Raw genomic sequence first — 16,240 nt, 5'->3', positions numbered from 1 at the left:
GCTCAGGATATTTTAGACCCATACCAGTCCATACGAATACTCAAACAAAAGGTTTGGGCGGATCAACATTGACTCCTTGGTGAACACCAGGGAGTTGCAGCGTACAGCGAGACAACCCGGTCGCCGGGCTACTATTATACTATGCGGGTTTTGCTCCGGGGCTGCCCGTTACAGTCACCCTTGGGACAGGGCCGATTTATACATGCCGGCATAATATATACTATGGCATCGTTCGCTTATCTAGGCCTCTAGCTCTTGGGCTGGTCAGCAGGCCCAGGTCGCGATCACGAATTGCATAAACCAAGGATCACGTAGAACTTCCTAATCCGAGCAGTCAAAACGCACATCGCTTCGGGTACAATGATCTCGTTCCGTCCCCTCATCATGTAGATGCCACGACTCCCCGATGTACAAGTACATGTACGAGTACAGGTTGTGATTGGCAATGGGTACATATGTACGTAGTCAAAAGGTATTAGGGAAAACAAGATGAAGGTATCAGTTCCGGAATATCATCATCACCAACATTACGGTCTGAGATACTGGCGGACTAATCCGTATTCGAATACACCGCTACACCGCAGGTGCAGTTAATGTACATCATTCCACACAACCCCACATGAGTCCAGGAGATTTGGGATTGCAACATAAAAATCATCAAATACAGGCCCAGCCTGGTGGTACTAGTAGATCAAAATAACCCGGTCAAATAATAATCAAGTTGTCAACAACGATGGTATTTGCCAAGACGCCACAAAAATCAAGAGTGTGTTATGAACCGTGCAACTACTTGGTGTAAGATCTGAAATGTGGTAACACACCAGATGTATTTGTCCATATAGCAGCTGCCGGTAACTATTCAGCTTAAAGCTGAAGATCAATCGGCATTCGGCTGCCACTGCTTATCCTCCGGAGTTGGAACACTGTCTTGATCCATGAACTTGGGGGTGCAAGGAGAGCTGGTTCGACTTCCAAGACTCGAAGCTAGCGACAGTGGCGATGGGGTGCTGCTAGTTGAAGGAGGCGTTTTCTTGAATGATGGCAACGACGTGCGTGACCATGATGGCGGTGCACTTTGCCGCCGTTGTTTTTCCGCAGGTGCCGCAGCGGAATAGGGAGATGGCGAGCGCTGGCCTACGTTGCTACCCATCGCCGAAGCTGGGCTGCACGACAGCGACGACGATGCAGAGCTACTACATGCAGCGGCCTTGCGCTTTGTAGTGACTTGAAGTTTCTGTGAGTCCGGTATCTTGACAAACAATGCAGATAGCGATGGCGATAGCAGGGGGTAGGCGCACTGCACGACACATGACAACAACCAAAAACACAGCAACAGTTACAACTACAGCAAGAACAAGAGACTAAACTCAAACAATGAGCCAAGGATAACATTAGAAAGAAAAAAGAGGAAACATTGTGGTACAGGTTTTGTGCTAGAGTGCACAAACTCCGTGTGTACCAAATCTTGAACAGTGAGACGTGCACAATTTAGCACAAAATTGACAGGGAGTACTGACCCGATCCACGGCATGATACACTGTACTCATAACCATGATCCGTCCAGGTTGAAAGACCATCAGCTAGCACTATCGATCAGTGCTCAAACTCAGTATCATGCTGTGGAGTAGCTCAGTACTGCCTGTCAGTTTTTGTGCTAAATTGTGCACGTCCGACTGTTCAAGATTTGGTATAGCTAGTGGACTCTTAACGCATGGCTTTTCTTTCAAGTACCACTAGCGAACCATTTCCCTCTTTTTCTTGATCTTTTCAACTATTCAACTACAGCACGAGTAAATCCGGGAAAGATTTATCCAGCATTGCACATCGCAAAGCAGTTTTTGCAATTTCTATGCGGCAAGTCAATTTATTCTAAGGGGCTTTCACGCCATCTGATGAGAAAGCACGCAAAGTTTTGGGGAACAAGTGTCCCATGTTGAGCAAGTGATTGGGAGATCTGAGTTTATTGTTTGCCTTTCCTAAATCGGTTTTCACAAGTCACCTTTAAGGCACACGAGTCAATTGTACGTTCAGTGCATGGATGACCGACTCGTGGCTTGCACGAGTGACTGCTTGCTTCAATATCTACGTATTATTCCAAATCATATCCTGATAGTAGATACTGCTCCAGCGTACATAGTACCCCATGAAACACGAAATACACAACATCTTTATATTAGCAACAACAAAAAAAGAAGAAAGAAAAAAAGAAAAGAAAACTCACCGACTCTTTGCTACACAAGTAGAGTGCATCATCTGTGCTCATACGACAGTAACGAAGGATAGAACCACATTCCGGACAGCTCTTTGGCGTTGACGACACCGTCGTCTTATTCTGCGACATACCTGGTGAGGCTGCAGCTGAGCAAGAGCTAGATATATATGTCTGGCAAAGAAAAATGTGAAGTGGCGAGCATTTCACGTAGTAACATGGCTCCGGGACCTATGAACCCAGAGCGTGAGCTCTCGGTCTTGAATACTTCAACTGAAAGCAGCTCTAAAACAGTGAGACCATCCAGAAGTAGCAGCTCGTGTCTCGCCTCCAGGCCTCCCAATTATTTTGAGTCCAACAAAACAGTCAGTGCTTGCAAACGATGATTGTGTGAAGTCGAGATGAAAGTAATTCGAACGTTTGCTGCACGTGTGGGCCGCCGTGTACAGATAGCGCGGGGTTTTCCCACTTTCTCGCCATGGAGACGATTTAGCTGTGTACCCGAGACGCTGACTTGACAAGCTTTCTTTTCGTTTCTTTTTTTGTTTGCTTCTATTCAGGTCGTTCCGTTCACCCGTGAGTGCATTTAGTGGGCCACAGTCAGCGGCACGCAGCCTTCCAGGAGAATGCAGAGATAGATCAACCTTCTTTCCAAACCTCCCTAGCCCTAGCTCCAGATCAGACTCCAGAGCACAGCAAAGTATCCTCTCCGTCGTACTGTCAACCCCCCCCCCCCCCCCCCCCCAAGCTAACCAACGACAGCTGGTCAGACATAGCAGCTGTTTGTAGAGCCAGCCCAGGAGAACATCCGGCAAAGCGATTGCCTCTGTGCAGTCGTCTGCTGTCGCCAGTATTGAACTACCGAAATCTCTGATAAGTAACCGGGATCCGGGAAAGATGTGCACAGCCACGTACACCGCGGCTGAATGAGTTCAGTGTGATCGTGGTCATAGTCATTCAAACAATTCTATGGGATTGAATGTTTTTCTCCTATCTAAACAGCACCTACTTCGGAGTACCAGGCAGCAGGTGACCTGTTGTGTAGCTGAATTACTGGTCAGTGGTGTCTGGTGGGGTGGCTGACTACAAACTTGTACCCAGAATCAGCGTTACGACAAACATGAGCCAGCGTGCAGCAAGCATGAGCCAGCGTGCGGCAAGCATGAGCCAGCGTGCGGCAAGCGTGAGCCAGCGTGTTGGACATGCGGCGGCTAGGGAGAAAAAGGACCATCCTGACAAAATGCTCAAAGCCCTGAATCAATTACGGCGTCGAAAGTTTGAGGAGTGCGTGGAAACCTGTGGACAAATCCTGCTGGATAATCCGTTTGATAAGGTCAGTCTGTCTTTTTTTCTGTACTAAGCTATGCATAGACATTGCCAAGCGGCCTCGCAACACCACCACAATAATAATATATCTTCTGCTCGTCGTACTATCTAGGGTTCACTGTAGTAAAGCATCGCTTGCTAGGTGACTCCCGTAAGGGTTCCAGCTGAACCTGAAACAGGGATACTGTTGCAATAGCCTGTGGCTTCAAAGTGCTAAGGCACACACAGCGCGGAGTCATGACAAGTTTGACGACCCTGACTTTTGTATCCACATGGATCCATCCATGTTGGGTGGTTTCCCTTCGCAGCATAGTGACACTGTGACATCTGCCGGTAGTGACTGGACTGGACCCGCCCGGTCAGGGTCTCACTCCTCTGAGACCCTGACCTGTGTGCGGCACAACGGCTCCACCCACCAGATCCTGTACTTCGCTATGGGTGGAGTGGATTCGAAAGTCGTTATTTTTCTCACTTTCAATCCCTATTGTTTCATCCTGCGTTATACCAGTGGCATGATCATGCCCCCCCCCCCCCCCCCCCCAGACCAGTTTCAGGAAGGCAAATGAAACTGTTGACTTTCTTAGATGCTTTGAATTACACAGCGGATCAGAAATCATCTTGAAATGAAAACAAAGTTGTTGCTGGCCGCTAAGAATCAATGTACCACTTTCACTGTGACGATCCTATGCCTCTGTGCAAGTCACTCTGACTGTTGATGAGGACAATGATTTGTAAGTCTCAAGGAGCTTTCACCTACATGTATCTACGAGTCTCCCCTTTGTATTGGGGTTCATTCTTCTTCTTTTTTTAACATGCCCATTGTCAAGTCTGATTGATCGATGGGTAGTGGTTACCTTTTTCTTTCAAGTACACTGACGTAGACGGCAGTGTTTACCGTACAGGAGTTCCATGTCGATTGTACATGTACCATACTGGCAAGCAACACCCTTTTCTCTTCTTTGTGTCTGTGCTCTCCGTAGGCGGCGTGGATACTGAAGATGCAGGCGCTAACTGCACAAACCTATGTCGATGAAGTCGAGGTTGACGAAGTCGGAATTGCGGAGTTGTTGATGGATGACACGGTCACAACGGCCACTGCAAGTAATGGACCCTAGTACATGCTGCTACCAGTGCTCGCTTGTAGTTAGAGTGTGCACTGATCTATGCACCGGTGTACGTGTACTGTGGACCCGTGAACACTCACATAGCTGATGTTTCAATCATGAATACAGTTCTGAGTGCACAATCGCACTAAAGCCATACCCGTTTGTGTACATGCTTATCTCAGTCTGCTATCGGCAAGTCTATCTCTCTCTCTCTCTATCAGCTTGGTCAGTCTGTCCAAGTCTCTTTGAATGTATGTATATACGATACCAGCTACTAATATCTGTTGACGGTTGGAATCGCTCAATACTAGTACTCATTTGTGATTTCTGTTGGCAATGTAGGACCCGGGACGTCATTTAGAAATCCCCTAGCACCCAAGACTGGTGCACGGTCGGTTGTACCGGAGACAGCTACTCGGTAAGGACCTGCGAGAATTACATTTAATGTATTGCGATTCCGTAATGTTGCTTGTAAAACTCAGGCCTATCCTTGGAAAGTAAGGAAGTGTAATGGAGATTGACTGAGTAGGTGTATGTGTCTATTGTACATTTATGTTCGTATGTGTACAGTTGTTCTCAGTGAAATTTAATCTTATAAATAGGCTGGTGTCCTGTATTCTCAGGTCGGGGATGCGCATCCTAGCGCTACATAGACTCACATGCTTGCTATTCTTGAGTAATGTAGCACATACATGTATATACCGATATGCTGCTGCATGTGAACTGCAGGCCAGTATCTCAGAGTGGACGTCCTGTCACAGGGTTTGCACGCCCGGGAACACAGTCTGGCCGCCCGACGACCATGGAGCAGGCTGTCAGAACTGCACGTTCAGCTTCCACGGCAAGGTTAGTAAGTCAGCGGTGGCAGAGCTTGCAAGGATGCGGTGTACAGTATGCACTATATGCCACTAGCAGCTGCACGGCGTACAGTATACACTATACTGGTATGATGACACTACCTAGTGATCACACATGTAGCGGGTGGTACAACGCATCGGGCCAGAGAGGGCCAGACTAAAATCATTCCCAATGTGACATGCCCTGGGCTCACGGTAGATGATGTATGAATGTAAAATCTTGTTTCCATGCTTCGAGCATTGTGTTCGTGTTATTGATACTCGTGTAGGCCCGTGACAACGTCGTCGGGAAGATTTGTTCGCCTGGGCACGGTGAGTAGGCCATGGTATGTCAGTAATGAAACACATCCACTACTTGTAGCAAGTTAATACCAGCTAAGACTACACATGTACCAGAACGGTGTACCTGTTAGCTATAGTGACTATGTTTTGTACATTGCTTTAATTTAAAAAAACAGTGATGAAAGTTGTACAAGGCCAATGTCAGTCTCAATAAGTAGCCGTGGTAACCATTGCCCTGTGTTGGTTTTTGTCCAAAGGCATCCATGATATCAGAGAAGGATGGTCCATTTGTCAACCCGGCAAAGCTGGACTTGGAGAAGTATGCCAAGAAGCCGGAACTAGCAAAGGTCAGTTATGCACAACACAACACAAGAGTCCATAACCAAGAGTGTGCAACTCCTTCACCAAGATGTCTGATAGACTCGCCAGCAACAGGATTTTTCGTTACTTTTTTTTAGCAGAGGGATGATCACGTGCATAGACTCGTGCATAGACTCTTTGCATATTATGTATTGCATATTATACTTATAGACTCTTTGCATATTATGTATTGCATATTATACTTATGGTGGATGCTCATCAGGCAGTGGCTCAGTGTGGGGACATGTATCATCTACCAACCATACTCTTCTCCAACTACTATCCCTGAGTCATACAAGTTCTTTGAACGTTTGATCATTGGCCATGCATTGTTGGTTGCATCATGCCGCAGTCAAACAAATGGTCGCGATTCCCGTGGAAGACCGGTGCCATGGAACAGATTTCTCCATGGCTGATACAAGAGATTGCCAGGTTGTATACTCTTCATTATGCATGTACCCATTCTAGCACAGTACTGTTTGATGTACTTCTTAAAAACCAGGATGATAAGTTACATTTTGTAGGCCCGGCTTTAACACCTCAGTTGAATATGAAAAGCACAGCCGGTGTTACCATACACGGCAACCTCCGTAGAGTACAAAATAATCGTATGCTACTGCTGCTGCTGCAACCATTGATCACTCAAGAACCAATGTCCTGTGCAGTGAGTGTGCCCAACGTTATTTCAACCCTGACAGTGCTTTGAAAACCTAATCAGTTCCTTCGGCTAGGCTTGCTGGCTCACGAAGTTGCTGGATCTTGCTCAGATATTGCAATCAGTTTTCTTCCACTGCCTTACCCGAGGATCATCATTTGTTGCCCTGTATCATGGTCTCGCTTTGTCTGTTGATATTCTGCTATGCAGCCTCTCTTTGAGTACTTCTTCTACAACATCAATGACATACGTAATGTAAGATCACGAGTTCTGCGGTGGTGCCATGCACTGACTGAGTATCCATGGGCAGTTGACTATCTATGTACTCGTATAGTGTCATCGGCAACAGTTCACCACTGTAGTGGTCCATTCCAACCTGCTTTCTAGGTTCTGCCGTTTTTAGACAACTTTTTATTCCTTTTTTTGTCTTTTCAGTGTTTGATACTGATTGCCGGAGTAGTACTGACTTACTGTGCTTCAGCTCAAGGCAAATGTGTTTGTTTTCGCCAGGAAATGGCATGACTCACTGTGACTTTTTGCAGATGCATTGTCAATGATGCATTCGGCGTAGTGCTCAGTTAGATGCAAGGAAAGTGATATTACTAGTTTCACCTTGCTGATGATTTGAATGAGCTACCATGCACCCCGTTTCCATGTGCTCGGGTCAGTACTGCCTGTACTTACACTATCAACTGACCGTAGGGCTGTATTGTTTTCTTCTTACCGTCTGCGTTGTACGATTCGGCCGGGCGTAGGCAATGAACCTTGCACAGCTTGTAACCCAGCAGACGGACTTCAAAGAGTGGTGGTGGAAAGCACAACTTGGCAAGTGCTACTTCAGGTTAGTCCAGTCAGGCTGACTCTATGGTCAGAAGGATAGGTATTGCTAAGCTGCTTGCTAGTATCCTGTATTGCCGCTTCTCTCAGTGACAAAGCAGTGTGGGTCTTCCATCCTAAGATATGTGTTACTAGTTTGGCTAAAATGTCCGTAGATGTGCGGTGGATAGATATTCTGATGACTATAATAACAGTATGCGCTGGGTTTGAATGCAGGGTTGGACTGATCCGCAAGGCCGAGGCGCAGTTCAAAGCGTCACTGAAGGTGCAGGATATGATCGACACCTATCTGCACCTCGGAAAGGTCTACATTCGTCTAGATCATCCTTTCACTGCAATTGAATGCTATCAGAAGGTAGGTCAGCGGGTGTAGTGCTAGTGCCGGTACATGTACATCTATTCAGTCAAGAGTGATGTGGTACCTTAATTAACATCACATATGAAAGGCTTGTGTCACATGACGTGTCGGATTCACAGTTTTGTGGTGATGGTAGCTACCGTAAAGTACCGTTGATCCGCCCCCACGCCATGTTGCTTCCCAGCTGGGTTTTCGGCAGGGGGCGGGAATTAGATCAAGGCTGTCAAGTGCAGTACGATGTACAACAACGTAGAGGATCAGACTCAATGTGCTGGATTGTGCACATTTTGATCCTGGGTTGGCAAGTATTGTGTACAGCAGTGCATGCGTCGGCTCAACATCGTATTTCGTTGTATACGCCGAAGTCGCTTCACAAGGAGAAAATCGACAGGGGCGGGAATAAGAGAGTGGGCGGATCAACGGTACTTTACGGTACATGTATATGTGCTACTAGTACATGTTATATGTGCTAGTAGTGCATGTTATATGTGCTAGTAGTACATGTTAGCATGATAGGTGCATGTGTTTTTCTGGTCACTGTTTGCTTTAGGGGCTGCGCCGCTTTCCCGGCGAGGTGTCCCTGTTGATTGCTATTGCACGGGTTCACGAGGTAAGACTATCATCGGAGGCCATGGGTACTGCAAACATAACGCTCATGCATACACACGCACGCAGGCGCACACACTGCTTACTCGCGATTGTGTACTCGAACTCGTCAGTCACGGCACTGATTTTATTGCAAAGAAGACATACACTTATAGCGTATGTGAAGAAGAGTATAGCGTGATAGAGAGAGAGAGAGAGCTGGATGGAGAGAGAGCTGGATGGAGAGCCCCTGGGTAGCGATCAATAGGAGCATGAAGGAAGACAGTAGCCATTGTTAGCATTTTACCGTTCACGCTAAATCCAACGGTACTCGCACCCAACGCCCGAAATACCGTCGGTTTGGTATTGTTTCGACGATAGAAACTCTGTTTTAATTATAATATAGCGGGAGAACGAAACGGTAAGATTCCAACTGGGGTGACGTCACAAGTCGATCGTTATGTCAGAAACTGAAATGCTAACCATGTCTTGAAACGCACAAAACACGGTGCAGGTCGACGGCTGAAGTTAGCGTGAACGCTAACATTTTAACCATGTCTAGTATGTCACCAGACATCAATCGGTGTTGTGTGAAAAGCCAGTCAATAGCGCGAAGGACTGAGCTCAACCTAAACACTGTCAGTTTCTTCAGGCAATCATGACAGGCAAGATACAGATTCACAACATTTGTGGCCCCACAGCCTAACTACACTAGATGCTTTACACTGACATCGTGAATGTTGAATGTCACTTTGTAGGGTCTCAAGGACTCAATCAGTTCAAAGAATGTGTACCGTGACGTTCTGCATCAAGACAATCTGAACGTCGAGGCATCAGCCTGCCTCGCTACCAACTACTTCTACAGTGATCAACCAGAGATGGCGCTGCAGTTTTATCGGTAAGTCAATAACCTTGTACTTCAAGGTTCCTGCGACCAGCTAGGTGGCACAGATATCTTTGAAGGTTTTCTGTGCCGCCATAATGCGGGTCATTGAGTTTGGTTGTGTAGCCTGACAGTTGCAATTTGGCATGCACCTACCAGTACGTGTATCAAATGGATAGTGAGTGTGGTATATACAGGCGGTTCACAGAAAAATTCACTGTGAATTTGAAAGTCCAATCACTGTATTGTATCCCGGTAACCGTCATTACATGTATTCCACATTTTGCTCGAAGTTGAAGTAGATTGGAAATAATTATGCTGAATGGGGCTTGGATATGACTTTGAGCTAGACATTTTATTGCAGAATTGTTCAACTAACTCTTTGTGGTTCCAAAGTGATTGTCTCTGAGCCAACTGCTTTCTTTATGCAGATTTGAAGATCGGTATCATGGTGACAAGCAATACAAGCATACACACACACACACACACACACACACACACACACGCACACACACACACACATATACACACACACACATACATACACACACACACACACACACCACACACACACACAGACACACATACAGACACACACACATACACACACACACATACACACACACACATACACACACACACACATGCACACACACACACACACACACACACACACACACACACACACACACACACACACGCACACACACACACACACACACACACAACTTTTCTATCCTCGTGTGTGAATTTCTATGTGTTTCAGGCGACTGGTATTGATGGGAGTGAGCAGTACGGATATCTACAACAACCTGGCTCTGTGCTGCTTCTACTCGCACAACTATGAGTCAGCGTTTGCATGCTTTGATCGTGCACTGGGAATGGCTAATGATGAGGAGATGGCGGACGTTTGGTACAATATTGGCTGCGTCTGTGTAGTAAGTTCTGTCTGCTACATTCTCAAATTGATACATGTGCCACTTTGCCACAAACCCCCCATGGCCGCAGTCTTTCTAAGGCAATTAAGACGTTGAGGAGACAAAACGCTCTCATTTCGGTTGAAACCGCTGAATTTGGGACTCTCACTGAGCCACTTTCAGCTGTTTTGAATTGCTGAGTGGCTTGTGCTGAATGCACTCAGCTGTTTTCAAAAGTGCAAGTACCATGCACTGTTGCCGGTGCTATTTGTGGCCTGTATTTTACTTTGGGTGATTTTTTTGCGCTGGGTGCGACTCTCTGAGTTGTGCTCCAAGGTGAACCGATATCCGAGCTCACCTAACGGTTTACTGATTCAATATCAATATGATCAGTAGCGGTTAAACCCCGGTTGTAAGTCGACTACTGTATTAAAGACCAGATATTTTAGCGTCAATTAAAGTTAATGATCTCCGGATTTTTGTGGGTTAGCGAGGTGAAATTCTAACAAATTTTGTCTCAAAACCGGCAAATGACTGCACAGTCATGTACAGTCAAATAACTGCACAGTCGTGTACAGTCATTTTGCATTTAACGACTTCAAATGAAAATACGGTATGCATGTACCGTAGAATGAAACCCATGCTATGGGCTACTTGCATCTTCTTGCAGAGCATGTGTGCCTTGGATTTTGCAACCTACGCATTCAAGTTGTCACTGGCAGCGAATAGCAACAATGCGGAGAGCTACAATAATCTCGGTGTTCTCTGCATTCGGCAACGGAAAACGGATATGGTGAGTGAGAGGTGCTATGTCCATGGTTGGTTCATGCATACACCAGGTCCGGTTTAATGCTCTTTGGCAGAAGTCCTAGCTCAATGAGGTGGTTTTGGTCAACATTATCTTGACATCTCAGGACTTTCTATGCATCAATGGCCCATGATTGCATGGCGCGTGACCTGGATGTCCATTCGAATACACACGGCGGATTGAACATATTAAACTTTAATATAGAAATAGCCAAAGACTGCCACCAGTGAGAATCCGTTTCCAATCGAGTCGTCTATATCTAATGTATCTGCAAATACAGCTTCTTCTACAGTCAACTTCGCTAATAACGACTGCGGATATAACGACAATTCGCGAATAACGACATAATTTTCATGCCCAGAGCAAAGTCCTATCCAACTGTGACACATATAATAAGACTTCGGGTATAACGACACTTCGCGAATAAGGACGCTTTTCTGATGCCCCGCCGAGTGTCGTTATAAGCGAAGTAAGTTGACTGTATATCTTTTCCTACTCATACCGCATATGCTGCATATCAATTGTGCTGTATACATGCTCCTTCACTTGGGAATCTGCAGGCGAAACAAATGTTCTCTACAAGTATTGACCTCAATCCGACGCTGTACGAGGCAAACTACAACAAAGCAAGGCTACTGGAAACAGTGAGTTCAGTAGAAACTATCAAACCTTACTCTTCTCCACTTTATCTACCTCCCTTTCTCCTCCCCATCTCTCTCCCTCCCAACCGTCTCTCTGTCCCGCCCCCTCTCTCTCTCTCTCTCTCTCTCTCTCTCTCTCTCTCTCTCTCTCTCCCAATCGTCCCCCTCTCTCTTTTACTACATGTTAGAGATGGGGTTGCAGAACCAACAGGTGTTTGGGCCATGATGTTATTCTTGTATGACCGACCCCTCCTGTCACATTTTCCCTTTACGAGCAGTGCACAATTCCCAAGAACCAGTCCAATAATACTCTCAGGGACGTGTTATGCCGCCACTGTGAAGGAGACCGGCAATTCAACTATACACGAGTCCATGACGGTTACCAAAACCGTGGATCCAAGTGGATGCAGAAATCAGTGCCGGTTGGCATTGGCAGTGATACGGAGCACTTTGAAACCCTATTACAGGTGGCCATCAGGAGCTGGCACTAATTGTCACGTGTGTGCTGTGGTCTTCCTCTTCCAGTTTGGAGATTTTGCCGGTAGTTACAGCTGTGCCGAGAAAGCCTTGGAAGGATTTCCTGACCACTTTGGATCCAAGTGCTTGCTGGAGAACTTGAAGTCATTCTTCTCGTACGGTGCCTAGAAGGCTATGGTTAGCACCATCGGGATAAGCTCCAGAATGAGTAGTGTTGAATTAGAGATGTGGAGACTGTTTCTTTGCATCGGACACTCCCGTCTACCTACCAATAGTACGATGCAATGGAGAATAGTTGAACTGGCATCAGTATACTGTGTCCGATTCATGCCGGTTTGGTCCGGGCACTGTCACTCGTCATGAAGACTGTAAATATAATTATGATGTCACAGTATTGTGTAATGATGTCACAGTATTGTGTAATGATGTCACAGTATTGTGTAATCTACATTGTACCAGCAAAGCACTAGGCACCTTGTACTGGTTAGGATTGTGACTTGAACGGCTGAAAAATTATCTAAAAAGTGTTCTAACTCATAACAACTGCTTCGATTGGATCAGTAAGTTACCTACATGGGTATTTGTTTTTCGTGACATTGTATTGAGGACTCTATGGATCTTATACTGAGGTCGGTGCTCACGCATGCAGATGTCAGGACCGCACCTGTGCAGATATGCGCCAATGTCAAGTATTTTTTTAATAAAAGAATCTTGTACTTTGGTTTGCCGTAATTGAAGATACTATCACTTTGCTTCGTGTGAATATTATGACTTACACGTATGAACGCGTGATCATGACTTGTGCTGTGTCTGTTTCCCGGAACGGGAAGGGGAGCGTCTACTTAGGCTGTAACTTGCAATTGAAAACCACCCCCTCATTAAAATCAGGATGCGTACTGGTCAGTGATAGTGTGCCATAAAGCAAAGATTGTGTGCAGTTGGTTCCTTGCAAGAGCAAGCTGAATTGGAAGTACACGGAGTCTGTACATTGTAGGTAGGTCAAGGTCTTGTTGTGCATGACATTGTGATGTGGCAACTGGCAGTAATCATGGGTAAGATTGGTTGGACTGATTTCAAATGATTTGACTGACTCACTGTGCCGGTGGATATGACTGGCCTTAGTCGCCCATGACATACGCTGAGAAGTCCGTCGGATTTTTTGTTTTCAATTCTGAAATACATGCACAAGTACAAAGGAGCAAATACACAAATCGTTCAGTCACTGCACGTGACCGTTGATGCACCCATAGGGCCATACATCTCTACCTGTACTCAAGTAACAGGGACCACTGTCCACTTTACCAAGGCAATCCGTGCATCCACTCATAGCATGCCCAGGCTGCAATAACTCTAACTAACTGTTACTTGCAGTCCGAGTCAGGGCTGAGGGCGGGCTGAATCACCTCTTTACAAATGATGTGTCGGATTGTCGTGGTTTGTTCCCATCCAAGTCTGGCACAGTGTAGTGGCAATAGCAGTGTCCATGGTCCTGACTTTGTTCTTGTGTGTAACCTTACTACTCATACTTTACAATCATGTTGGCAAGAATACAATCATAGCGGGGGAACCTATCTAGTTTCAGTCAAATAGAACAGTCAAACTCAGAAAGCCGACAGCCAGCCCAAGGAAAGACGCTGAACGTGACTGCAGTGTACTGTAGAGACATAACACAGTGCCCAATGGACGGAAACTGCCACATCTAATCCATCGTCTAACGTTACAAGGCGACCATCCGAGTAAACGGAAAAGCCGGTGACAAACGGAAAGAAAACAATAGTCTCATGGTCCCACCATTTTTAGTTTGCACTGAGAAGAGACATACCGTAACCAATTGCGAGCGACCGGAGAAGACCACGGAACTAAATTCGAAGTGTGTCTGGAACTAACTAATTTGAAGCACAAGAACAGCGAGCACACAGCTAATGGTTGGTCACGGTCATTGTCCACGCCCCCTCCCCCCCCCCCCCTCCAGCTTACACCAACACCACCAAGCGCTGTTCCGTGACTGCTGGTATGAAGGCATGAAAACAAGTACGGCTGTACCGTTGTCAAAGGCTCTCTAAATAATTTAGTAACTTCCCTATTGGCGCGGGCCATATTCATATCTTTCTCCTTTCGATCCCCTTTTTTGCTGCACCATCTCCACCTCGTCTTGCCTCCCTTTGTAACTGGCAGACGAGGTGGTTGACCTACCCCTAGCTCGGTGTCACTGTGTGCTGTACTGTTGGTGATCATTGTGATCATGTGTCATGTACATAATTATGTACATTGTACTGTGACTAGTTTTAGTAATACCGGTAGTTCGCGAAAAGTCACCCACACTTACATTGTATAGCAGCCTCCATCTACAATGTACATGACTTTACAATGACGTGTATCAAATACCTACACAAGAGAGAGATTGGAACCTACATGTACATCTACATGATTGATTGTACAATCATGTACATCATTTGCCTTGGCTTTGGCCCATTGTAGTTAAGTCAATCAGTCACTTGTAAGAGGTGGAGGTAGAGTAGAGCCAGTAGAGGTTCACGACAAGTGACGACAGGTGCTAGTACAATAGTAGTAGTAATAGTAGTAGATCTACATGACTTGTGTCATTCGTCATGTTGTAGGTCTTTGCAGTCCGGTCCCTTTGGCTTTGGTACTACGACTATGACTTTCAACTTGTAGTCCTCCTGGACAAGGACAGAAGCCACAGGCTGTCCTTGTTGGAACTACAAGATGGGACCAAGGGACCGAGAGTTTCATTCTCTCGCAATTATCATGTCTGGAAGTCGACCACAGGTCCATGGATGTCTGGCAGTCAGTGACAGATCTGTCCATGCGTCAATACATCTTACTCATCTCGCTTGTTGACGTGACTCCTGATGGTTGATGGCATGCCGAGAGGATGTCCCAGCGCCTTCCTTGGCCAAGTCCCGATACATGTACAATCATGTATCTAATTCTGCAACAGGGATAGTAGTGGTATTTTACTACTCCTTGGTCACGCACGGTCTGGAGTTGGCATAGCTAGCAGAAAGAAGTAAACTACAGGACTGGTATTTTACTACTCCCCTGGCAATGGCAGCACAGTGTAAACAATGTCAATAATAATAATAATAATAAAACAGGTCGCGTAATGAAGCAGCATAACGATAGATGTGCAAAGTCATGATGCCTGGTCCGCTTCTGTCCTGGGTTCACTACCCCGTGCGTTGCAGCCGCGAGCAAAACCAAAAAAACAATGTCAATGGTGAAGGTGAAAACAGGTAAAGACTACTCGTACTGACACTGTATTTAGACTCCCTGTTCCCTGTACTCGTTGGTACGATGTCGCCAGCGTCGCTGTCACCGGACACCAGCCCGAAGGCCAGAACAACAGGCCGGTGTGCGCAGCAATGCACGCGATGTCAAAGGTCATGTCAACATTGCCATTGCATATTGGCAAACATTCCCGCCAACCCATCACTCACCTGGTCCTTCACACGGCTTCAGTTTAGCGTCTCCGCTCCGATCCGTGCATTTGTACACGGTGCATACTGGGCATGGGGCGGCCCTTCTCGCAGGCACATCTTGAGACCGTGATGTTACCCAATCCAGAACTTATTTTGTGAGAGCAGGACACTACACTGGTTTCACACGCGCTTAGATAACATCAGTAACAGTTCCTTGAAATGCTTTGCCGCATGTGTGTGCGATGTTGAGTTTCGTTCCCATTGTATCAGTGCAGTTCTGAAACTCGCCTTCAAGCTCTAGTCGAGTCCGGTTCTTCCGAACTGGAATACTCTATGTTGACAAGCCCACAGGTTATTTAGCTGCCATTCAAAATAGCGTTGGAGAGGGTGGGGAAGAAGTACGAGAAGTACGGAAATGGAGTTCGTTAGAAATTTAGACAAGTCAATGTTGGAGTTGGAGGACAGTTATTACGATTACTATCGACTGCGCGAGTGG

The 16,240-nt window shown here is 46.2% G+C and overlaps 3 protein-coding genes across 3 annotated transcripts in view; 2 read left to right on the top strand and 1 right to left on the bottom strand.

Moving 5' to 3' along the window:
- Window positions 1-350: 350 nt before the first annotated feature.
- LOC135806231 (uncharacterized) lies at window positions 351-2,607 on the bottom strand. The gene is made up of 2 exons (XM_065320390.1): window positions 2,222-2,607; window positions 351-1,297 (listed from the first exon to the last, which is right to left on the bottom strand). The coding sequence occupies exons 1-2, from the start codon at window positions 2,339-2,341 to the stop codon at window positions 878-880; spliced, it is 540 nt and encodes a 179-aa protein (XP_065176462.1). The 5' UTR covers window positions 2,342-2,607; the 3' UTR covers window positions 351-877.
- A 138-nt stretch (window positions 2,608-2,745) lies between these two features.
- Window positions 2,746-13,082, top strand: LOC135806230 (tetratricopeptide repeat protein 8-like). The gene is made up of 15 exons (XM_065320389.1): window positions 2,746-3,542; window positions 4,516-4,636; window positions 4,984-5,059; window positions 5,371-5,487; window positions 5,768-5,810; window positions 6,038-6,127; window positions 7,006-7,050; window positions 7,551-7,636; window positions 7,849-7,987; window positions 8,541-8,600; window positions 9,334-9,473; window positions 10,225-10,396; window positions 11,046-11,168; window positions 11,744-11,827; window positions 12,350-13,082. Exons 1-15 carry the CDS (start codon window positions 3,330-3,332, stop codon window positions 12,467-12,469), a joined length of 1,629 nt encoding a protein of 542 aa, XP_065176461.1. The 5' UTR covers window positions 2,746-3,329; the 3' UTR covers window positions 12,470-13,082.
- Window positions 13,083-15,781: 2,699 nt separating this feature from the next.
- Window positions 15,782-16,240, top strand: part of LOC135806229 (very long chain fatty acid elongase 6-like) — a 1,609-nt gene continuing 1,150 nt past the window's right edge. Inside the window, exon 1 of the mRNA XM_065320388.1 lies at window positions 15,782-16,240. This exon is cut by the window's right edge and continues 1,150 nt beyond it. Coding sequence (XP_065176460.1) covers window positions 16,160-16,240 — 81 coding nt within the window. The 5' untranslated portion in view covers window positions 15,782-16,159.

This window comes from Sycon ciliatum, chromosome 1, assembly GCF_964019385.1.
Source record: "Sycon ciliatum chromosome 1, ocSycCili1.1, whole genome shotgun sequence".
In the NCBI taxonomy this organism is placed as follows: Eukaryota; Metazoa; Porifera; class Calcarea; order Leucosolenida; family Sycettidae; genus Sycon; species Sycon ciliatum.
This window is presented reverse-complemented; position numbering and strand designations above follow the sequence as displayed.

Excerpts from the sequence above, each read along its gene's own strand:
- LOC135806230 (XM_065320389.1), top strand. The coding sequence starts at position 3,330 with ATGAGCCAGCGTGCAGCAAGCATGAGCCAGCGTGCGGCAAGCATGAGC. Across the intron at positions 3,543-4,515 it reads TGGATAATCCGTTTGATAAG|GCGGCGTGGATACTGAAGAT; the intron begins GTCAGTCTGTCT and ends TGCTCTCCGTAG. Across the intron at positions 4,637-4,983 it reads GGTCACAACGGCCACTGCAA|GACCCGGGACGTCATTTAGA; the intron begins GTAATGGACCCT and ends TTGGCAATGTAG.
- LOC135806231 (XM_065320390.1), bottom strand. The coding sequence starts at position 2,341 with ATGTCGCAGAATAAGACGACGGTGTCGTCAACGCCAAAGAGCTGTCCG. Across the intron at positions 1,298-2,221 it reads ACTTGTGTAGCAAAGAGTCG|TGCGCCTACCCCCTGCTATC; the intron begins GTGAGTTTTCTT and ends TGTGTCGTGCAG.